The 24132-nt window shown below is 32.8% G+C and overlaps 3 protein-coding genes across 10 annotated transcripts; all 3 read left to right on the forward strand.

Moving 5' to 3' along the window:
• The first annotated feature begins 2464 nt into the window (after nt 1–2464).
• Nucleotides 2465–4724, forward strand: LOC115719704 (uncharacterized). Of its 2 annotated transcripts, XM_061109807.1 has the most exons (6): nt 2466–2837; nt 2918–3080; nt 3169–3262; nt 3338–3531; nt 3976–4087; nt 4173–4719. In XM_061109807.1, exons 1-5 carry the CDS (start codon nt 2778–2780, stop codon nt 4083–4085), a joined length of 621 nt encoding a protein of 206 aa, XP_060965790.1. In that variant the 5' UTR covers nt 2466–2777; the 3' UTR covers nt 4086–4087; nt 4173–4719. The 2 variants fall into 2 exon arrangements, with proteins under 2 accessions (XP_060965791.1, XP_060965790.1); XM_061109808.1 differs by having other exon boundaries at nt 2465–2837; nt 2948–3080; nt 3976–4724.
• Nucleotides 4725–5742: 1018 nt separating this feature from the next.
• On the forward strand, nt 5743–11709 carry LOC115719703 (uncharacterized). Of its 6 annotated transcripts, none has more exons than XR_004012205.2 (12): nt 5749–6106; nt 6181–6259; nt 6388–6754; nt 6931–7047; nt 7196–7278; nt 8013–8443; nt 8671–8828; nt 9132–9217; nt 9469–9599; nt 9878–10183; nt 10623–11259; nt 11396–11709. XR_004012205.2 is itself a non-coding variant. In XM_061109809.1 (11 exons), the coding sequence occupies exons 3-11, from the start codon at nt 6422–6424 to the stop codon at nt 10811–10813; spliced, it is 1836 nt and encodes a 611-aa protein (XP_060965792.1). In that variant the 5' UTR covers nt 5749–6106; nt 6181–6259; nt 6388–6421; the 3' UTR covers nt 10814–11709. The 6 variants fall into 6 exon arrangements, 2 of the variants coding, with proteins under 2 accessions (XP_060965793.1, XP_060965792.1); XR_009686029.1 differs by having other exon boundaries at nt 5749–6090; nt 6180–6259; XR_009686030.1 differs by having other exon boundaries at nt 5743–6259; nt 8674–8828.
• Nucleotides 11710–14007: 2298 nt separating this feature from the next.
• On the forward strand, nt 14008–23270 carry LOC115720896 (uncharacterized). 2 transcript variants are annotated; one of them, XM_030650100.2, is made up of 10 exons: nt 14008–14326; nt 14552–16211; nt 16660–18102; nt 18304–18686; nt 18952–20690; nt 21072–21504; nt 21729–21891; nt 22444–22547; nt 22868–22959; nt 23066–23270. In XM_030650100.2, exons 1-10 carry the CDS (start codon nt 14112–14114, stop codon nt 23140–23142), a joined length of 6309 nt encoding a protein of 2102 aa, XP_030505960.2. In that variant the 5' UTR covers nt 14008–14111; the 3' UTR covers nt 23143–23270. The 2 variants fall into 2 exon arrangements, with proteins under 2 accessions (XP_030505960.2, XP_060965786.1); XM_061109803.1 differs by having other exon boundaries at nt 14230–14326; nt 14556–16211.
• Nucleotides 23271–24132: the final 862 nt, after the last annotated feature.

A 24132-nucleotide genomic window follows, 5' to 3' on the forward strand; every position in this document is an offset into this window, starting at 1 on the left:
AACCTTCGTCTCGACTGGTTTTCTCCGTCGGACCAAATGGGTCTGGAGAGGAGCATATGGGTTTTGGGGTTGGGGTTCAGTGAGGGTGGAGTGAAGAGGCTGCCCAAGGATTTTGAAAACCCTAGATTGAAAACCCAACCAAGAGAGAAATAGAGACGAGATCTAGAGAGAGTGATAGAACGAGAGTGATAGAGAGAGAGAGGGAATCGTTTCAGCCAAAAAAAAAAGAAAGAAAAGAAAAAAAAAGAAAGGAAAAGAAAAAGAAAGGAAAAAAAGAAAGAAAAAAAAAAGAAAATTATTTATTTTTTATTTATATTTTTTTTTAATTTTAAATTAATTTTATTTTTAATTTTTTAATTTTTATAATATAATTATTTACGTGGACCAATAAAATTGTCTTACGTATATATTGTGCCCACGTGGACAAGCTAACCTAGCACTTAACGGCCTAAAATTGACGGAAAGTAAATTAATGCAGAATAAATGTTTTGGGGTTTAGAATTTGGGTTGTGGGGGTTTAATGAAACCAAAACGAAAGTATTGGGGGTTTTGCCGCCATTTACCCTATTATGTTTTAATTTGGTGAAAATTAAATTAAGGTCTATTTTGCACCACTTTAAAAAATACAGAGTCTAAATTATCGTTTAACTAAACATTGAATCCAATTAGTAACTTTTGTGAAATAATGGTCCAAAATAGTATTTAGAAAAAAAAAATATATATGTGGCATTTAGTTGGAGATAATGAAAAGGAAATGAAACAAATTTTATTCTATTTATTTGTTTAGTTGCATTTTGAGGTATTGGGATGTCATCCAATGGAATGACTATTCTATCCTTTTGGTAAAATGACTAATTCAAGGAATGACCATCTCCAACGGGAGATGTAAAAATTGTACTATATTTAGCAGAAAAAGTAGTTTTATGGTAAATTTATACCAAATTTTAGCTTTGTGCTCTAATGCACAATTGCAAAATTTTGATGTAAAATTTAAAGTCTAATTAATATTTTATTAAAAAAATAAAATCTAATAACTTTATAATCATTTTATTATTATTTTAGTATGTAAGGTAATAAAAAAAATAATATAAATATTTCATAATTTAATGTGATAGTTAAATATACTAATAAAATAATAGAAATGACATAAATATAAATGAAAAAGTAGTGCATTTATTGTGGTATAAATTTTACATCATAACAAATATTGTGTCAAATTTGGCACAAAATTTGCTATGTGTTAAATTTACATCTTTTTTTGGCACACTATTGGAGCACACTTTTTCACCACTTATTTACACCTCCATTAGAGATGCTATGATATGTTTCAAAAAAAAAAAAAAGAGATGCTATGATAAAAAATTTAATAATTTTTTTTATCAATTTTTTTATACATTTTAAATTTGATTTTATTTTATTTTTATTCTCATTCTTATTTATTAGTATGTTTTTAATCCTCCTAACCAAACATAAACATTGAATTATGGGAAATTTTATTTACACCTAAAAAATTTCTAAAGACACACCATTTTAGTAGTTTTTATTTTATATAAAGTTTATATCTTTAATTGTACTATATTTTTTTTAATTTTTTTCTTCCCATTCATATTCTTAAAAAATATACCTATCAAATAAAAATAAATTATATTTTATATATTATGATGAAAAAATTAAAATAAAAAATTATATGAAATTTTCTTAGAAAAAAAAATAAAAAAAATATATACATGAGTTAAAAAAAATTATAAAAATAAATATTAAAATTAATATAAAATATTGTGAGGAAAATTTTTTTTAAAAAAATATTAAAAGTAATTTTTAAAAATTATTTAAGTTTATATATTTTTGGGTGATTCTACAATACACCCCCTTAAAAGGGATGTACTGATACACCATTGACTTGTTTCGGCATCCAAAAAAATTTTTAGTCTAGTTTTTTTTTCATATTCATGTATGTTATAACTATTTAAGATAACCTACAAAATTTTAAGAAATTTCGAATAATTTACAATATAGAAAACAATGTTCAAATAGCTTATTTTACATGCGTATAAAATAAAATAATCACGTGTGCAATACACAGTTTGAACGTAGTTTTCAGCGTATTAAACTTTTCCAAATTTCTTAAAATTTTGCAGGTTGTCTTAAATAACTATAACATACGGAAAAATTTTGACTAAAAAATTATTTCGGGTGCTAAAACAGATAGAGGTGCATTAATATATCCATTTTAAGGAGGTGCGTTGTAGAATTTCCCTATTTTTTTTAATAAAGAGATGTATTTATTATTTTTTTAAGGGGAGTTCTATTCTCACTCGGTGGCCTTAGATATTGGATCTAAGTTTGTGATTGTGGAGAGTGACTCGAGTGTGGTTATCAATGCTCTCAATAGTAAGGATTCTTGCCAGGCGCTTGAAAACTACATCTCATTTTGTTCTAAGTCTTCTCCCTTCTTTATTAGTTGTAATTTTGCTTTTATTAGTAGAGCCTGTAATTTTGCCGCTCATAATGTGGCTAGATGGGCGTTTGCTCATCAGGTATTTGGGTCTATCCCGGTTTCGGTTGTACCTAACAATATTTTGTGTAACGACCGAGAGGTCTAACCTATTTGAATCTATGATATAGACGCCTTTTCTCAAAAAAAAAAAAAAAAAAAGAACTCCCCTTAAATTATTAGATGAATTGAAAAAGCAAGGCTATAAATACAGAACAATTAAGAGCGGGAAAATTTGAAGATTAGAGCAAAGAGCAGAAGAACAGAGGTGAAGAGCGTGAAAATGGAGGACTCGAGTTCAATGCTCAGCCATATCTCTATTCTCAAGGACATGCTCGATCAAGTAACTTTCTTCTCCTTCTTCCTTTTCTTCTTCTCTCTAATTTTCATTCCGAAAACTACTCGAATTTTGGAGATATCCAGATCAATCAAGAAGTTGAGGACAATATCCAGATAACTCGTGAGATCGAATCTGAGATCGTCAAATGCTCGGAATCCGAAAAAGCTATGGCTGCCAGAGAATCCGATCTCACCAAAACGCTTTACGTTTCTCAGTTTCAGATCACCAGCTTGAATGCTCTCGCTCGTAATCATTTTCAATTTTCTCAATTTCTTTCTATTCTATTGATCAAAATGCATATATTCATTTGATTTTTATTTGATTTGGTTTGTAGATAGTTCAAGAAACTCTTTGGAATCTTTGGAGAAGCAATTGAGTAGTTTGAGAATGAAGCGAGATAACACGCTGCAGAGAATCAGTGATAAGCAGTAAGTAATTGAATTGACCAAAATAGGGATTAGTTGATATTTTCTTATTATTATTGATTTGATTTTGATGTGTAGAGATGAGTTTGTAAAGAAGTGCATAGAGTTTCAGAGTGATGTTGGGAAGAATGATGATCTGAGGACTTTGCTTTTGGAGAAAGAGTTTATTGAGAATGAAGTTTGCAGATTGGATAAGAAGAATAGTATGTTAAAGAATTCAATGCAGGCATTTGTGGAAGAAATTCTTGAAGATCTTCATAATTGCAATTGTGGTAATTTCTTACATTATTGTTCATTGATTAGTTCTTATCTTAATTTACCACCTTTATGCTTATTTTTTTTATTTTTCTTTTTCAGTTTGGATTTCATTCATTTGTTTGCATAAATTTATTGAACCAAATCTTTAAATATGGTTTCATGTCATTGTCTGTTGTGCAATATTGTAGTATAAAATTCCAATAATGTAATGACCATATATATTGACTTCTGCTTATCTTAGAATATCATGAATTTGTGTCTTAGACTCTGTGTGTGTATTTCTTATTATTATTTTCACTTTCAACATTTTTGAATTACCTTACTTTTATTCAAAACACTGAATTTGTTTACTATTTTTGGTTTTCTGTATAAATGGTGGATAATTACATTACAATTTACAATCATTGCTACTAAATTCTTGACTCGCTCTGATATATTGCATTTCTTCCCAAATACAGCTTTACAAGTTGAGATAGAGAAAGGAAGTCAGGAAAATCAGAAATTGGTCAAAGAAATTGATAACTTGAAAACTACCTTGCTTTCTAATATCATAATTGAGGATGATTAGTGGTAAAGTCTCTTATTCCCTTAAAAGCATTCTTCATTATGTTGTGTTAATGTATCACCTGTTTCTATTCATTTACTCTCTTTACAGAAACTAGAAATGGGATAGATGAACATTAAAGGCCGAAAGCAAATACCAAGTTAGTGTCAGCTTCCGTAAGCAGGGCGAAAATGGAAAAACAACAAAAATAAAACTTTGGTGTAAAAGCTTATAGTTAGAAGATGATGAGCCATAATAGATAACATAGCAGCTAATTCTTTTTTAGTTTACTTCTGGTATGTCTTTCTTTCTTTGATTTTAAATGTTTTTGTTTAGCTTTGATAGTTAGTTACTGATTAGTAATCACAAATATTCAGATGAGTTTTTCTCTAGTTCTTAACATAACTAAGTACAATTTATATATGATAATTATAATAGTTACATAATAAAACTGATTTGATCAGATCAAAGCTAGCTGTAAGCCTGTAATAATACTCTTCTTTCCAACTTTGTTTTTTGGGGTAGCATAACGAGTTGGGTGTTGGGACTAGTGTTTACTTTAGAAACCTTTTTTTTGGACAGTTGAGGAAAAAGGAATGACAAAATTAGGGGTGGCAATTAGTGTTTGAAAAATTTCAATCTTAACTCACCTATATTTATGTTATAATAAAAAATTAATATAATTAGTATCACATATTTAATTTTTATAAAAATAATTTATTACGAATTATCAATGCAATAAATAAAATTCTTAATATCAAATTTAAAGTATCTATCTAATATTCTTATAAGCAATTTTTTTTTTTAAATTTATATATTTTTCTATGAAATTTATCAATACTTTAACGGTAAGTTAATTATTTTAATAATATTTAATATGTTTAGATCAATTTGTATTGATTTTGGAGGAAATTACACTCTATACCCTTTTTATATTGTCCTCTTTTATTTTTACATTTTTTTTTAAAATCTATCATTTTTACCTCTTTTTTTAAACATTGTACCAATTTTGCCCCTGTCACTTCAAGATACTCTCCATGTGATTCTCTTATGTAAGGGTATTTTGGGTACAATACATATAAAAAGAGGTATGTTTCAAATAAATATAAAATTAGAGGTAAATTTGATTAATTGATGAATAAAAGAGGCATTTTTCAACTTACCCCGTTTTTGGATCCTAACCCGATCCAAATAATTGTCATTCGAATTTAACCTAATTCTAACTCATTGTCTATGTTGTTGCAAGAAATCATCTTGGTAGAGTGATTAGAGTTCAGACGGCTCGGGAGGATTTTTCGAATGCTCTTTGTAGAGAAGCCGCAGCTTGCTGCTTGGCTGTGTCAGTTGCCTTGGATTTCGCCTACTAGTATGTTATTGTGGAGAATGACTCGAGAGTGGTTATCGACGCTATCAATGGGAAGCGATCTCGTTGGACATTAGAGAACTATATCTCATTTTGTACTAAATCTTCTCCCTCATTTAGTAGTTGTTGTTTTTCTTATGTTAGTAGAACTTGTAACTTTACCGCTCATAATGTGACTAGATGAGCCTTTACCCATCAGATTTATGGGTCTCTCCCGATCTCTTCTATACCGAAAACTATTTTATGACTTAAACCCACAATAATTCGTATAGAGTGTCGTGTTGTTGTGTGAATTGCCACCCTTACTTAAAACACATAATCTTATTATTACTAATTAATATGCTGCTTGTGCAAAAACATGAGGATGACATCTTGAAATATTTGGGCAATAAATCCCTAGCGAAATCCAAACGACAAAAGCGGTGCCGTTTTCATTCCACGAGATCACGTCGTCCGTGATCGGATCATCCACCAACTGATACATCTTCGTCAAAAACGGCGCCATTTTTCTTCCAATAATAACAGAGTGAGTATTCGATTTGTGATCTCCTATTCGATGATGATGGATGTTCAGATGGAACAACTAAAGAGAAGAAGAGCAGTGAGGAACTCCCAACCCCAACAGTAGAATCCAGAGAGAAAGAAATTAGCAGAGTCAACGAGATTGCTTGATAAATTAAATGTATTTTTTTTTTAAATATTTAAATATTACACTCTTAAAATTTTTCTTTTTGATAAATTTACTTTTTCTTTCAGCTTAACAACGTTTGTTTCCAACAACAACAACGTTTCTCTCTCTCTAGCCCTAACACTCTTTCTCTTGATCGACTCACTGGTATGTGTTTAATATTATGTATATACATATTTGATTTGAAGAAGAAAAAAAGTATAGTTCTTTTTTAATTTTTCCTCAATCAATTTCAGTTTGTTTGAGTATTAAAAGTAGTATATTTGTTTTATCAGATGCATAATCAAATCAAGTATTGATTAATTTATAATGGAAGGAGATGAGGAACAACATTGTAGCCCTAACTTTATTGAACCATACAATAACCCCAAGAAGAGAAAGTCTATTACTTCAACAATGGTGGTACAGGACAAATCCCCTTTTAGTCTTTCTAAAGGAGCTATTTTGTCTCTTACTAAACCCTCATATGTTCTTGGTTTGGGTTCCAAGACTTTGAGGAAAGACAACAGGAGTAGGTTGAGTTATCTTTTTACTAAGCTTATGAGTTACCATCAATGGAGTGAAGCTACTGGTGTTCTTAGTGTTTTGTTGAAAGGGACTTGCAAAGATAGGTCTATGCCCAATAATCGCTTGAAGTACACTGTATGATGAATCTCACTACTGTTTCTTTCTTTTTCTTTTTTGTTTTTCTATTGATTAAAATCTAAGGGCGTGTTTGGAGGAGTTTCAATTATACTCTCCAATTCGGATTTGTAATTACTAGGGGACTTTCAAACACACACTAAATGTAGGGTTTTTCTTTTCGTTTCTCTTTGCAGGCGTTAATGGAGATTGTTGAACTTTTAGGAACTGATTCTAATAATGGGACAAGGCTCAAGAACATTTATGACATTTGGATAAGAAAAACCACCACCTTGAAAGGAAAGCCAGTTGAAGTATGTACAATTTTCTGTCATGGAATGTTTGCATTTTGTTATATTCTTTTCAAGTTGTATGAAGGGTTTTAATTCTTAACAGTTCTATGTGCATTCTTGTATGATTTTGTGTGGTGTTTAATTAATGCAAATTTTATCTTTTGAGCAGAATCGATACTTGGTTCATATAGAGTTCATCGTTTTTTGTCTTACACAAGGGAATATTGAAGATGCTTACCAGGCTGCTTTATGGTATGATTTTCGTTCAATCTTGTAGTTTGTAGCTCTCCTTGATGTTGAAGCAAATAGCATTGCATGTTAGAGTAACTTACGCATAATATCTACTCAACGAGATAGACTTGAACAACTCATGTCATATACTGTTACTATTACATATATGAAGTGAAAGATTCATATTTGAGAACTTCATGTTTGATTTCAATAATTGTAGTTTCCGAATTGGTTTCTGGTATTCTTTTGTCTCCAGTTTCAATAATGTTTTTCAAAATATCATTATTATGATACAAATGCACACAAGCCAATTCCAAGTCTTTTGTTTCTCTGCACTGCTTATTTTGAGTAGCACTGACATTTTATTTTTGGCAATTGGCATCCTTTATTTATAAGCTCTTTCGTCTATCCTATGATTTTATTTTTCTCTTGTTTTTTTGAACATATTCGCCAAATTCTATGTGAAAATTAGTTGACATTTACAATCACTTCTGAGAAGTAAAATGCATAATGGACTACTTTAGAGAAAACCTTGACCACATCTTCATGACTAGCAAAACAATTACACTGGCACAACTCTATAAGCTGCACCTATATAATGTAGGCATACTTAGTATCTTCAGTTTCGTTATTTCCAATATTCATGTTGTTGGGTAAGATATTATGATGATTGACTGCTTGTAATTGACATTTGCAATGTATTTTGTTCAAATGAAAACAGTGTAAGGTTTTGTTGCTTTTGTGGTACTTTTCAGGCTCATGCAAGAAAATGATTTTGGTACAGAGCCAGTTTCAAATATGATTGTAGGATTGACATTCTACCAGTTATGGTACTCTACTATTCCAAAGGAAATGTTGTTGACAGATTCTGACCAGGTTTATTCCCCCGGGCATACGAATAAACTTTCTTTCACAGAAGGGTGGGATAAAGCTGATTCTATTCAAGCCTGTACAGAATTTCAATGTGATTCGAACTCCTCTATCAACAATGATCAAAGAACACATATTGATTTGGATAAGGGCTTACAGATCGAAAACTCTGTTGGAGTCCATAGTGTTCAGATAGAAACTCTCCCACAGAACTTTCAGTCCCAGGGCTTCTATGCAAATTCGGCTGATAATACAGGAAGTGGAGCTTTAGAACCTGGTCATAGCAATCAGATGACTTCCACTTTCTCTGATCTTGGTGGGTACTTAATTTCTTTCTGGTTTTTATTCTTAAAGTGTTTAATAGTTTTCCCTTTTTTTAAGCGAGATTCTTTTTTTCATGGCTACAAAAATTGGATGTTCCTTTCGTAATTTTTATATTCCTTGTATATAAAATTCAACTATTAGAAGATGTAATTGTTTTACTAGTAAATACCTATTATTTTTAGTCTGTGGATTCTCTTACGATATGTTTTGTATTTTCAGAAGGCTTGAATTCAGTATTGTTACCTGTAAAGTTGTTTAATGAGAATGGCGTGCATACGGAAATGCTTAATGACTACTACAAGGAGGCAGTGAATTGCTTAAGACGTGCTCTTTGCTCAACTCCACCAGTATTGGCGGCCTTACTTCCCTTAATACAGGTGCACATTTATCTATAAAAAAACCGACATGCATCTCCACACTATTTTGCTTATGTGTTTTTTTTAAGCCACTCTAAGAAATCCTGAAAAATAAATAATTGCAATGATTTCACGTGCCTTTATGATTTGCTAAACATCCCGGTTTAAGTTTAAAAATTTGTTCAAGCTGGCTTGTAGATGTATCTCAGTAATCCACACTCACCGTCAGGATTCAGAAATGGTCTCAATTTTTGTTATTTGTTGAGTAAAAAACCAACACGATGACTGGAAGTAATTTGTTTTAATGCTTCTTTCTTGTGACAGCTATTACTGGTTGGAGGTCAAGTTGATGAGGCCTTAAATGAGCTCAACAAATTCTGCTGTAATTCAAACTCAACACTTCCAATGCGGTATTCATTTTGTTCGTATATTTTGCTTTACTGTCCGCTTCTTTTGAATTCGGAAGACAAGTCTAATACATATTACTTCTGATGGTTTTGTGCAACTGATTGTTTTTATAATTCCAAAAGTTAGATGAAATGATAACCATATATTGATCATTAACTTTGCTCAACGTGATGATGAGATTTTCGTTAGCAGACACTTTGCTTGTTGTGAAGACACATAAATACTAAAGCAGGAATGTTGATATTTTATGCAGATTAAGAGCTACCCTCCTGGAGCATTTTGAGTATAACAACATAAATATTTCTTCCCATTTCGAAGACATATTAAATAAGGATCCTACTTGTTGTGATTCACTGGCGAAGCTTGTTGTCATGCATCGAAATGGTACTACATACTTCTGAAACTTACTTCGCTACATGATCTAGTTATCTCTGCACACAATCGTTGATATACTAGTTCAACATATAATATTATATATATATTTCACATTTTCACATGATATGCTATTATTTCTTGCAATTAAAGTGTGTGCACTGCTATCTAAGATTTTAAGTAAATACGGGAAGCAGCATTGTGAGTTATTTTTAAGTATGTTTCTGTTGAGGAACAAGTTTTAACTGGAGTTATGTTTTTAGTAATTGTTTTCTTGTAATATTATGCAGGGGAGTATAGTTCTGAATCTTTGTTGGAGGTGATAGCTTCTCATCTCGATGCTACATATGCAGACCACAACACATGGAGAGATTTCGCTTCATGTTTCTTGAAACTTTCACAATACGAAGAAGACCAGATGTCAGTGTGTCTTAATGAAAACGATGGCGGGGTTAAACAACGTTATTCAGTTTCCTTAAATAAGACTCCGAATTTATTTAGGGAGTCTAAATCTCGTAAGAATTGGAGGCTTCGATGCAGATGGTGGATGACACGTCACTTTAGCTCAAATATGCTTGCATCAGAGATTGCAGCAGGTAACTTTGTTTTATCAATAAGCAATGGATTTTATTAAACAACAATGGTGCAATTCTAATATTTTATTGAATTGCATTGTTCCTGAACTTGCTTAAAAAAATTGAGCTACTTTCACTATTTTATTAGGCCACTTTTACGCCTAACATATTATAGGTGGAACAAGGCTACAGGGGCAGGAGGATTAGAGGGTTATAAGCCTTAGGAATGTCTTATCAGTAAGATATTAAAATGAAACCTTTTTGGGCGTTTAAAGACCAACTCTGATGCTTGTAATTTTGTCAAAATGAATATCTTTGGACTTGGGAAACAATTGTATAGGGCCAATATGAATAAATAAAGACCAACAAACCATAACTAAATTTTCTCTATAGTTTAGGGACTGACTGAGAGTATTCTTACTGTGACAGTTTACTATATCCTTTGTTCACTTTGCTACAGGTGATTTGGAGCTCATAACTTATAAAGCAGCAAGTGCTTCTCACATGTTTGGACCCAAGTTTGCTTATGTAACAAAGGCATATTCTTGTTTGGAGGAGAAAAATGAAATAGACTTTCTCGGTACACTGAAACTTCACATTAGTAAGTCTGTTGGGGTCTATTCAAGCTTTGAACAGAATAATAAACGATAAAAATGTGAAAGAGTATCAAAAAAGAAGGCGGGATGAATGGTGGTGGCTAGCAGCAGGTAGGGTGGCGGTTTGTTACTCTCACAGACAGTGACAAGAAGTTCACTCCATTTCGGGCAACTCCATTCCCTTTCGGTCCTTCAAGCTTGATCTACCTGAGACCTGAGTTGCAAGGCATGCCTGAAGAGATCTCCAAAGAAAAGGCTCGTTTGGTTGCCATTCAGGTGAATGGGGCCAGTGTCGGTTGAGGATATTCTGCTTCAATGCCCTTAAGGGTCTTCCTGGTCCATACATCAAAATCAGTTTATGCCGCGTGTTTTCACTTTCGCCCTTGGGCCCAGAGCTGAACAAGAACCGCAGTTATTTGCAAACTAAGCTGAAAGCACGATCTGAACTCGGGCAACACCCTAAATTGCCTCAAAATAGTTGCAAGCTCTACCTCTCCAAAGGTAATGATATTTCCTAAATGCAAGAAAATCTAATTGATTAGTTTACTTTTAGATCCGCTTTGGTATACAAAAATGTTGACAAGGAAATAATTTTGTAGAGAGAACATAATCGATTAAGTATCTGTTCTTTGAGCAGGATCTCGATTAAGCTTACCGGGTCTTTATTGGATTAAACTTCTCAAAGCTATTCTTAATGCTTCCCTGTATGGATTGATAGCAGTCTTTTGATGAATACTTGTACGGTAATAGTGCCTGAGTTTGGTTCGAGTGATGGTTTTCGGTTTTCAAAATTGAGTTTCGATGATCAAAAACGAAGATGTTTAGAATGTGCCTTTCTCTGATTTATGTAGAGATTAGAAATGTTTTATGTTTTCTTGTTACTCCAATACATATACACATTGTATTATTGGTGATAGTGATACTATTAATACAAGTTCTATGAGTTATCAATCTCTGATTATCAAAGTTTTCTAAAATCAAAATCAGTTCTTGTTAATTTCTTTGACAGAAGAAGAGAGGTTTTCCTCCAAGATATTCTTGTAAAATATACTAATCAAAAATTGTGTGGCTAAACCTTCAAAATTATTGTTCTATTAACAAATTCAGTCTTTAACATTAGAGCTGAACTTACCATGGGTGAAAAACATGATTCTTCGACTGAAGATGTTAAGTTAAACGAGTCCTTTATAACATTTGGAAGGGTTGTACTTTTTCACAAAAGAGAATGTTCAAAATTTCGGCAATAATAATAATAAAGGTAAATAGTTTATCAAAAAATAATAATAATAATAATACTAATAAGGGTAAATAGCGGTATAAATACTAAAATTTTAAGTTTGTAAGTGACATAAATTTAATGTTTATTTTTAGCGGCATAAGTACCCAATATTTGTAAAATTTTAATTTTCTTTTAGTTTTGTTAGTAGATATTCCGTTTTGAATTTATTAAAGGAACATTTGGAAGTAACTGATACTAATGATCTAGAATTTGGACCTTATTTGTGACATGTTTAAGAAAATAACAGAGTTTGTACTGACGAAATTAGAAAAAAATTATAGTTTTCTAAACATTGAGTACTTTTACCGCTAAAAATAAACATTGAGATTATGTCGTTTACAAATTTAAAACTTTAAGTCTATTTACACTAATAATAATTATCATCATAATAACTATTTGTGTACTATTTAAAAAATAATAATAACAATAATAATAATAATAATTGGAGTTTTTATATTACATACTAAAATTTTTAACTTTTTTAATTTTTATTGTGGGGCAGAATTTTCTTCAAAAATATAGTGTAAGTTTTATACAGTCTACTGTGTTAAGTTTTCATTGTTGTTTCACGGTTGTTTTTTAGTTGTTCTACTGTTGTTTTAATTATTCTGTTTTGCAATTTTACGGTTGTTTTATAAAAAGACAATATTTTTGTAAAAAAATTTATGTGACAGTAAAATTATAATTTTTTACCCAAAATTTAGTATTTTTATAAAAACTCTTAATAATAATAATAATAATAATAATTTTGTATGGATCAAGATTTCCAGACAATTGGAAGGCCTAATGAGATTGTTTCTCCATAGGATTCAAGTAGTTTGGCTGGTATGTTCAACGTAACACTTATCAGAGCATTTTGAATTGAAGGGATAAATAGCTAACAAAAGTGAGATTTAGAGGGTTGTCGTTGTGTCGCCCACTAAAAATTGACCATGTAGTGTACACTGTGGCATGTCCACCGTGACAATTAACAAAACTTTTTAAACAGAATAGGTAAATAACATCAAAAGTAAGGTTTGAAGGGTTTTATCAACAAAAAAATCAATTTATGTGAAGTGTCACTTATTATAGAGTTTAAGTAGTTTTGTCGCGAATATATTTTTTTATTACATAACACACAATACATTACTTATATTCCTAAGAAAATTTAACCTAAAAATCCCTCATTGCCGCAAGCAACCCACTGTCCACTCCCACCCACTCCAATTTCTCCATCTCCCTCCGTGATACATAACTCACTGCATTATGGGTCCACCCAACCCGAACTCAAACCCGCCACACGTGAATGGGCAGTACATGTTCACTTTTTTTCTTTTTTTCACTCGAATTTCAGTCAATTCGCTCAATATTCAGCCTTAATTACAACAAAACAGGCAAATGACGAGCAACAGAAGCAAGATCCTCATGTCACCTAACAGATATTTTAACATCAAAAGTCATCTTAACTAAACAATGAGCGAGAAAATTAACATCTCTTCGCTCAAAACAAAACTCAATAGATAGTTGTAAATAGCCTAAAGTAATTAGTTATAAATTTTTTCACTGCAAAAAAAAAAAAAAAAATTAAAATTTGCGTCATAAATACTTAAGTTTAACTCCCAATTATAATAATACATAAGTTATAATTTTAGAACTTTTATAGATACTTAACTGTTAAGTGTTAAGTAAATTGCCACGTGTCAATTTTTAATTAGTCCAAATCATTAAATTTTTATTTTTTTAAAAAAATTAAATATACCAAAAAATGACCCGTGAATAATCACTGAAAATTTAACGGGGAGTTCCAGAAATATAACTTATTATTGACAAAAATTAAACTTAGGTATTTATTTGCAACTAAAAATTAAACTTAAGTATTTATACCATAAATTACTCCATAAATAGTTATAAATAGCCTAAAATAATTAGTTATAAAAATTTTCTTTGCAAAAAAAAAATTAATTATAATAATATTTTTTATGTCCACATAGGAAAAACCAGTGGCCCTAGAATAGAGGGCTTAAACCCTATTTTGTGTATTTACAGAGAAACCCAAAACCCCTGGCTCTGACCTTGAACGAACTCCCGACTAGCCATGGCCGCCGATTCAAAAGCTTCCACCACCAGAAAGAGAAAGGCTATACTCCGCCGCAAACATGAAGATGAAGTTGAAGATCAACACTATCTCAAAAGACATCAAATTAACTTCTTAGAAGAAACTGAAGAAGCGGAATCCGTACAGCCCCCGATTCCATGGAATAACTTGCAGTTGATTCTATCAATCCAGAACAAATCCATCGACATTCAAAAGTTAGCTTTTTTATTTTTACCTTTTTTATTTTTAATTATTTTTGTGTTTTAAGATGAATTCAGTTCATTGTGTTTAAACAATGTCTGTCTTGTTAACTTAGGAGCTGATTCATTTTGACGTAAGTCAGTGTTAATAGTGATAAGAAGTAATAATTGAATTTTTTGGGTTATTTTTAAGTATTAAATTTTGTATCTTTACTGATAGTTTAGGAAATTTGAATGTAGGAAGGTGGAACTTGCTTTCGATTTTGTGGGTTCGAAAATGAAAGGAAATGATGATGGGAAGGATTGTGAGACTGTGAAGATTTCACGTGTTGTAATATTTCTTAATGATTGGGTTCAGTCTTTGTTGATTCCTTCAGGGAAGAGAATTAAGAATGATGAAGAAAAGGAGAAGCCTCATGGTCAAGTTGAGACATGTTTGGACTTTAGATGTTGGAAAGTTTTTAAATTCTGCTTGGAGCAATCATTAAAATTGCATATTCCTTTGAATTTTTCGAGAAACCTTTTACGGTCGTTTTCTTTCTTTGCAAATGATACATTGTCTTTAATCAACAATGTATCTTCATCTTTGATAGGATCATATTTTGTTGGTGAAGGGTTTGAGTTGCATAAAGATGTGCTTGATTGTGTCTTGTTATTGTTCTCAAGTCATGGTGGTTTGTCAAATGAAAATTTAGAACTGTGGCTTTCGACTGTTGTTACAGTGCTTGAGCTTGTTCACAAGATTTTCGCTGAGAATCTGGTTACTGGAGATGCGGGTGTTTATGTATTGCGGTTCTCGTGCTTGATATTTGAACCGTTTGCCAAGTTTTTGAGGGCACACCCTTGTAAAAAAAATGCCTTTTCTGATTTTATTGACAAACTTCTTGAACCTCTATTGCATCTTCTCGGTATCTTGCATAGTGAAATGGATGAATGTTGTCTTGATTGGAAAAGAAATTTGTTGAAGTTAGTTGAAGATATTTTGTCTCATGGGTTGTTTCATCCTGTGCATATTGACGGGTTTTTGTGCTTACGTGGTTCAGAAAAGTATGCTGCAGACCATAGTGAGGCTAAAACTGACACTAAAACAGTCATTATGAGTTACCATAGACACTTGTTTACTAAATTGGAAGAGGTTATGGCTACAAAGAAGGAATTGGCAACAAGTAGCATAGGAAGGTTATTTCGCCTGCTTGTTGATCGAATTAAAAATCCTAAAGGAGCTTTAGTGATCTCTGAAAATACCACGATGGCAGAGAAAACCGAGTGTTCAACACAACTAGAAGGTAATATGTTGGGTGATACGTCTACAGCATTTTCTCAAAGTAGCACAGTTTTAGAACAGAGTAACTGCTCAACTTTTATAACCGCAGAAAAACGAAAGTCCCTTCTTAACTTTTTTGTATGTGTTATGGAACCTCTTTTGCTTGAGATTAATGGCCACCATCAATCAAAACAAGGAGGGGAATCTGTGTTTTCGGATGCCCTTTGTACACTTAAATCTATAAATAGTTTACTTGCTAGCTTTATGCACGAAAAGGTGTACTTGAGAACAGAGGATGCTTCAGAGGGAGCTTGCCTTAATTTCTTGAAGAATGTTTATGATACAGTAACATTACTGTCATCTAATTTAATCAAATCTTATAAGTTTGATGTTGATAACAGAAAGGAGGGGGAAATGCTGGCTTTATTAGCCGAGGAGGTACTTGTTGCTGTTGGTTATATTTTGGAAATTGAGTATAATGTTATGGGGGATGATCTGGTAGGCTTATGGCTTATGATGTTTTCATACTTGGTACTTGGGTTTTCTTTGACCAATGTGGCAGATCAGTTTCCATTATTTAATAAGACATCACACCTTGGGTGCCAATTGATTAATCTCTATAGTCAACTTCGTCAGGTTGGTTAAAGATCCTTGTTTTTTGTTTTCTTTCTTCCCTGTGTGTTCTAAGCTTTTGTTAAAGTATAGATACATGAGACAAAACACACATACACATATATTTATGTACTTATAGATATAGAATTTTAACTAAATCTATCAAAATAGAGTAATGCTAGGACACACAAAAGTTGCACATTGATGTGTAATTAATCTTAGGCATTACTATTGTCAAGTGAGACCACATCATTTTAAATTGTGTTGTTAAAATTACGTACTTTATTGTATGTAACTCATGTGTGAATCCCTGGCATTACCCATCAAAACAAGAGCATTTAGTCTCTTTTGGGCATTAGGAATTTTCAAAAACCTTATCAATATCCTGCCAGCTAAATCTTGTTTCTTATTATTTTGTTTTTTGTTTTCGTTAGACTGGGATTCGAGCTCTGACATAATGATCCTAATGCAGGTGAATAATGCTATTTTCACAATGTCTAAAGCAATAAGGCTTTTAGCTTTACATGATGGGGATGAAGAAGTGAATTATACTAGATTCTTGACCCCTCAACATAATGAAGGTCACGCAAAGTCAGTTGGAATGTTATTATGCTCGCATGAGTTTAAATATGCCATTCATAGAGCTCTTAAAACCATGCCAGAAGGACAGGCTAGTGCGTGTCTTCAACATTTGATTAAAGATATATCAGAATCTTTGAAATGGATAAAGACTGATGATTTGGTTGTTCGTAAAAAGAAATCTGTCAAACCAGATTCTCAAAATAGCTTTGAATTGCGAGCTGAACTTTTGGGTAGAGGATTGTCTGAAGTGTATGCATTAGTGCTAAACTCACTGCCTGTCACAACGGGTAATAGCAAGCTAGTTGGAGCGTCTGTAAAGGACTTGATAACTGTATTGTGTCCGTACATGAGTAATCTAGTTGGACTACAGCCAGATGCTGCCAACAAGTTCCTCTCTTCTGTCACGGGAATATCTGTTGACTTTGACCTGGCTGGAAACAACGCTGATTTGCAGAGTATTAAATATTCAACTCATTGGATCTTTGTATTCTTCTTTCAGTTGTTCATGTCCTGTAGAATTTTATATAGGCAAGCTGCCAGCTTTATGCCGCCAGATTCCTCGAGAAAGATGTCAGCAGCAATGGGGGATTCATTTATGGCACTCTCTGGTGGAGATTGGATGAATAGGACTGACTGGATGAGTGATGTGTATTTTTCTTGCTTTCTACAACCTTCAGCTCCTCTTCTTACTGTCATTCAAGCTATTTCGAACATCTTTGTGCCTGGTGCTGAAGATTATAGTCCTCTGATTTATGTAATGCATGCTATGGCTCTTCAAAGGCTTGTTGATTTGAACAGGCAGATAAAAGCTCATGAGTATCTGTTGCAAAATAATAATAATTTGGTTCAGATTGGGTTGCTTGATGATGGTGACTTGTCACGTTATAAAAAAAGAAACAAAAAGCTAGAAAAGTGCATCTCTACTCTGATGCAAGAGGCAGAAGGCCTTACTGGTTTCATGATGGAGCATCTATCATTAGTATCTAACTCTCAACAACCAAGTTTCGCTTCAGATGATACGACTTGTAAGGAAAAATCTGCCCGCGAAAGTGGTGAATGGGATTTTAGTGTTACTTCTGTGAACAAGAATTCATTGCCTACTGCAGTTTGGTGGATTCTGTGCCAAAATATTGATCTTTGGTGTACTTATGCTACTAAAAAGAAATTGAAGATGTACCTTACTGTTCTGATCCAAACTTCCATTTTGTGTGGGAGAAACAGCTTTGGGCGGGTTAGAGAGCACCGCAGCGATAAAAACAACCAGCTGAATAGGGTGACCGTGTGGCAAATCTCACTAGAACTCTTCAATAACTCCATCCTATATGAACAACGAGTTAGTTTCCTATAATCCCTTCTTAAATGCACACAACACATACTTACATTTTACTTTGTTTATATGTTTGCTTTTATTGTTTGTATGGTCATTGTATTCTGTTATATATTTCTTGAGTTCTTTTTATCCGAATCTGTACTGAATCATTATTTGAAAATATTTTCATCCCAATTCCTGAATGTTCATTCTGTCTTGTCTTAGTTTGTTCGCAGACATTTGGCATCAAGGTTTTGCCATGCACTGGAGAAATTTGCATTACCATCTAATTGTATTTCATCCGGGAATGTTGATTTTATGTCACCTCCTAATTGGTCTGATGTCTTAAGCGACCTAGAGAAGTCATCGGCAATTGTTCTGGGAAACAAGCATGTCCCATACTGTCAGGACTCAGCCAAAAAACCATACACTCGTTCTTCTGCCAAGCTTTGTTCAGGAAACGGGAATGACCTGAGTACCTTTCCATTGCTCAGTACGGAATTTGCAGTTTCTCAAAGTTTGCTCAATCTCATAGGCTGGATTCCAAAAGAATATTTCAATTCAAAATCATTTTCAATTTTGATGACATCTATTCTCAATCTTGAAAGGTATGTTTTCCATTCCTATCTAGATGATGTCATTTGTATGATATGTTGCCATCGTCCTTCGGCTTTTAGTTCAAAGTAGTTTTTCTATTTACAAGTGTACTGTGTTCTTTTTTAGAAAAATCTTACAATGCAAGTTCTATTTAGTTTAGGAAAGTTTTCAATCAACATGGTTTTGTTTTCTTCCTTTTATTTATTTATTTATTTTAGCATAATTTGGCAGAGTAATCTCTATTTTTACCAATTTGATCTGTACTGGATATTACAGGCTTGTTATTGGCACCTTATTAGATCGTGAGGGCTCTTCAAACTCACAAAATGGTTATGAGCTTTTCCGATTGTTCTTGTGTTGCCGGAAGGTCTTGAAAAGTATTGTTATGGCTTCTTGTGAGGGGAAGACAGAATCAAACCAAACGTCACTTTGTCTCATGTACTCTGGGAAGTCGCTTCCTGTTTTATGGCTTTTCAAGTCATTATATGTTGTTGTTGGTATTCAGGAGTCACTTTCCAAAAAGAATGATTCTCTTCAAGTTGATGATATGATATTTTCATTATTGGATCACACATTATATGTTTTTTTGACATTGAACAAATATCATTTCAACAAAACAATTAAAAATGCTCAGAACTCTTGTGAAGAGCAACAAAATGCCGGAGTTGACTGTGAGCAGAGTGATTTAGTAGAACCCGATCAACCCTTAACCTCTGATTATACTCAAGCCTGGAAAAGTGTGTTCTGTGTCGCTAAAAGCTTCAGAGAGCAGATGCAGGATGGACTTACCTCCTTGAAGTCTCTCATTTCCGATCAAAAAGGGGCTTTTAATGCCGAAGTTGTGGATATTAGTAGGTACTCTACGATCATGACTTGCTTTAGTGGGTTTTTATGGGGCTTGGCATCGATTATGAATCAAACTGATGTGAGAAGTGCCTATCTTAAAGAGATATTATCAGGGAGAGACAATGGTGAATCTGAAATTAACCTTTGTATAACTGTTTTTGTGGAATTCTCTAGTCTACTGGTAGGCATGTTGGTTATAAATGATGCTCAGTATTTTGAAAAAGCGAACAACAATTCCGATCTATTGGGTGAAAAGGAGCTTTTAGCTAAAACTAATGTTGGGAAGAATGATATTTCTTGCGATAAGCAATGCGAAAGTTCTGGTGATGTAATGACATGCTTGGAATCACAAGACATTGATGCTAACTCTGGAATTGGCAGTGTACGCAAGAAGAAGAAGTTGCGGTCAAAAGCTTTAAACTTTACTGCTAGTTTTCTGACTGAGGTCGATTCACTTGATCGTCTACCTCTAAACAAGTCTTTCCTTAGGAGCATGGTAACAGGTGATTGTACTGAAGCAGCATATCTACTCAGGCAGTTGTTGATTGCCTCTTCAGCTATTTTGAGGCTCAATTTGCACATCGATTGTGCTCCCTTGTCTGCAAGCTTGATGAAAATTCTTACTGGCATTTCACAGTTCTTGCTATCAGAATTAGTAGACACAATTCATGTGCCACGACCCTTATCTTTCGTTTGGCTAGATGGTACTGTGAAGTACATAGAGGAAATAGGAAATCATTTTCCTATGACTGATCCCACTTTGTCAAGAAGTCTTTATGTCAAGATGGTAGAGCTGCAGTTAAGGGCCATAGGAAAGTGCATAACTTACCAAGGGAAAAGAGCTACCCTTGCATCTCACGAAACAGAGTCGAACACCAAATTACTTTATGATTATTCAAGACTTTCCGAAGCTTCTCTTCCTCGCAAGCCATGTGGTTTCGATGAATTTAAATCAAGATTGCGATCGTCATTTACGGTGTTCATACAGAAGCCATCAGAGTTGCACCTGCTATCTGCAATACAAGCTATCGAGAGAGCCTTAGTTGGTGTGCAGGAAAGATCCACAATGATTTATGACATACAGACTGGAAGTGCAAATGGCGGAAAAGTTTCCTCAATTGTTGCTGCTGGCGTCGATTGCTTGGATTTAGTTCTCGAGTTTGTTTCAGGTATCAACATTTCAACATATTGGTCGAGTTTGATATTTATTTTAACTTTGCTGTCTTTCTCTCTGGGTTATAAGAATGAGTTGTCTGAACCAGTTATGTTTTACCATTGCCATCAGTATTATTTGTTTCAACTTTCCTGTAATATTGAAAAGCTCAAAATCTCCTGCCCCCTGCCAATACAAACATTGAAACGTTAAACATAAAATTAAATAACCGAAAGAAATAGAGGATGTGAAAGGAAAAAAGGGGCTGTACCTGTAGTGTAACATGTTTTTGCTGCATCATTTTCAATTTTGAAATTAAGATTTTGGATATGTGTGTAATTATTGTAATTTGATGGTTTTCTTTTCATTCTTCCTGACAAATGGTTTTTCTGTTCAGGACGCAAGCGCCTAAATCTTGTTAAAAGACATATTCAGAGCTTACTTGCTAGTGTGTTCAACATAATTCTACATTTGCAAAGTCCTTTAATATTCTCTGAGAGATTGATAGGTGATACTAATCCAGATCCAGGAGCAGTTATTCTTATGTGTGTTGAGGTACTGATAAGAATTTCAGGCAAACACGCTCTGTTTCAAATGGAGGCTTGGCATTTAGCACAATCTTTGCGGATACCCGGGGCACTTTTTCAGAATTTTCATCAACTTAAACGTTCTAAATCTTCTGTTCGGAACACACCTTCCAATAATTCAGATAACCATATTTCTGATCCAGTAGGGAGTATGCAACTCTGCAATGTAGATAGGCGATTTTCAATTGACCTATTTTCTGCATGTTGCCGGTTACTATATAATGTCCTAAAGCATCACAAAAGGTATTTATTTTTGTTATTTTCTTCTTTTTCTAAAGGAACAGTTTGTCTTGAAATCTTCTAACAAAGGTTAATTAACATTTTGATGATTTCGAGATAGTACTCGAAATACAACTATTGATATTGGGTTTATTAGTTTGCATATTATTACATTATGTTTGTGGGTTTTGCATCCCCAACAAAATGGCTGCTGTGTTTTTACATTGTAAATGGCTTTTAAATTTCAGTGAATGCAAGCGATCCATTGCTGTGCTGGAAGCCTCTATGTGTGTTCTTCTCGAGTGTTTGGAGACGGTGGATTCTAAGTCATTGATCAGAAATGGTTATTTCTCATGGGAAGTGGAAGAGGGAGTAAAATGTGCATACAGTCTCCGAAGGATTTATGAAGAGGTGAGTGTTGTCATTACTATTGTCAATAATGCATAATCTCATGAAAACATCTTTGTTATTATTTCTTCACCTAATGCTATGCGATATGGTCAGTCAATATGCCCACTTTTAGTGTTCTTAGTTTGTTTCGGTCTTTCGCTTTACATATATTGAGATGGCAAGGAGGACCATAGGCTCTATAAATAAGTATAAACTTATAAATCAAGTTCTTAGCCTGACATTGTTTAATCCTCAATTGTTAATCCTGTGATAATACTCTTAAAGACTATGAATAAACTTTCTGAAGCATGCATACCGAAGGTATTGTTGTGTAGTTATAAACCGAAACATGTTACTTGTTTCATTGGTGAACTCTCATATCCAACTTAAATTTAAAAGTTTTATCGAGATGAAATCATCGACGTTCACTGTGATTTTATGAAGGTGGTATTGTTTTAGATATAGGCACTTCATATCTAGATTATTGTAAGAGGTGTAGTGTAGGTATTCAGAGAGCCCTTTTTCTCTTCTTCAGTTTTCGCTGATATAGTACTTTCTCCTTTCACTTTTCAGATTCGACATCAGAAAGATGTCATGGGACAACATTGTTCTCAGTTCTTGTCTAATTATATATGGATTTATTCAGGCAATGGCCCCCTTAAAACTGGCATCAAGAGGTACTCTTTCAAATATAAAATATATTGTTCAGTTCTTATTGTGTAAAATCTTTCTATTCTACCCAGTGGTTCTTGATTTCTTTCCCGATAACACTACGATTTTAATTATATTTATTCAAATCGGTTCTTATTGTGTAATTGTTCCTCATTCTCAAGTATGATATCCATAGTTAGCTAACTTATGTCATAGCTCTAACTATGGATATTTGTGTTGGAGATGACACAAATATGTTTTTCTTTCTTACAATTCTCGGGTAGGGAATAAGAATAATTTTTGGTCCGAACAAGAGACTAAACTGCTAGCCCTAATCAATATGCAGGGAAATCGATGATGCGCTAAGACCGGGTGTGTATGCGTTGATAGATGCTTGCTCGGCAGAGGATCTTCAATATCTTCATACTGTATTTGGAGGTAAGCAAGCAATCATAAACAATGTAGTCAAACCTAGTGCGATCATTATAAGTTCGATATGTGAAATTTCGGTTATCTTACCACTATCTTTTATGTTTTTCTGTAGAGGGTCCTTGTAGAAACACATTGGCAACTCTACAACATGATTACAAACTCAATTTTCAGTATGGAGGGAAAGTCTAAGCCATATGAATGTGTACATAAAAATTTTGCCATGATAATATTAAATTGTAATTTTGTTTTATATATACTATTTTCTTTCCTTTCATCTCACCAAACAACATTAGAGAAATTCATTTTCTTTTCTATCACTCCAATTTTCTATTTCTCTCAATTTTTCTACCTTTCCATTTTTCTCTCCTCTACTATACCAAACATAGGGTTAGTGTTCGAGTTCGAGTTCTAAATGTTAGTCTTTAATGGGAAGTTAGCATCCAGAACTGAGCTGATAAAAGTTGATTCACTTCTTTTCTTTTTAGGAGTAATCGTTATAGGTTAGAGAAAAAAACATTGAGAGGCAATGTGAAGAGATTTTTTCTATCCAAAAAAGTTTACTGTCTATTCTAAGGGCATGTTAGACTAATTTATGAGTTGCAACGTTAACGTTACGATAAACATGAGAAAGAGAAAGTTAGTTTTCTTATGTATCGAGTTTATTTATTTTTGAATTGTAAGTGGTGTGTGTTAATGGCCCTTTGTTTAATTGTTTCGTTATCTAGCTTGTTATATGTGGTAGGAATCCTTTTTTGTTTTTGCTTCTTTCCCCAATGAAAAATTTATCTCTTAGCAATAATAATAATATTAATAAAAAAAAGTGTTAGAAATATTTTTCTCCTCATCCAATTCAATCCAATTAGATTTTAAAATCTAATTTGATTCTATCGTTTTTTTAGTTGGATATCTAATTACACTTAATTTTTAATATTAACATAAAATATTCAAAAATTAAATTATCACCTTTATAAGTGTAATGCAACTAAAAGATTGAAATAACTAAAATAACAACATTATTAAGTAATATAATAGAACAAAATATCATGAAAATAAATACACAAAATAATCAAGTGTACAAATTCAACACACAAAAGAGAAGCTACTAAAAATATATATTTTTATTATACAAAAATAAATATAAATTGTTTTTTTAATATGTAATTAAATTAGATCGGTATT

Source organism: Cannabis sativa, chromosome 2 (genome assembly GCF_029168945.1).
Source record: "Cannabis sativa cultivar Pink pepper isolate KNU-18-1 chromosome 2, ASM2916894v1, whole genome shotgun sequence".
Classification (NCBI taxonomy): Eukaryota; Viridiplantae; Streptophyta; class Magnoliopsida; order Rosales; family Cannabaceae; genus Cannabis; species Cannabis sativa.

Coding starts and splice junctions, on each gene's coding strand:
- LOC115719703 (XM_061109809.1), top strand. CDS start 6,422: ATGGAAGGAGATGAGGAACAACATTGTAGCCCTAACTTTATTGAACCA. Junction 8,444..8,670: donor TTCCACTTTCTCTGATCTTG/GTGGGTACTTAA, acceptor TTGTATTTTCAG/AAGGCTTGAATTCAGTATTG. Junction 9,218..9,468: donor AACTCAACACTTCCAATGCG/GTATTCATTTTG, acceptor TATTTTATGCAG/ATTAAGAGCTACCCTCCTGG.
- LOC115719704 (XM_061109807.1), top strand. CDS start 2,778: ATGGAGGACTCGAGTTCAATGCTCAGCCATATCTCTATTCTCAAGGAC. Junction 3,081..3,168: donor CAGCTTGAATGCTCTCGCTC/GTAATCATTTTC, acceptor TTTGGTTTGTAG/ATAGTTCAAGAAACTCTTTG. Junction 3,263..3,337: donor CAGAGAATCAGTGATAAGCA/GTAAGTAATTGA, acceptor TTTGATGTGTAG/AGATGAGTTTGTAAAGAAGT.
- LOC115720896 (XM_030650100.2), top strand. CDS start 14,112: ATGGCCGCCGATTCAAAAGCTTCCACCACCAGAAAGAGAAAGGCTATA. Junction 18,687..18,951: donor TCTATTCTCAATCTTGAAAG/GTATGTTTTCCA, acceptor TGGATATTACAG/GCTTGTTATTGGCACCTTAT. Junction 21,892..22,443: donor TCCGAAGGATTTATGAAGAG/GTGAGTGTTGTC, acceptor TTCACTTTTCAG/ATTCGACATCAGAAAGATGT.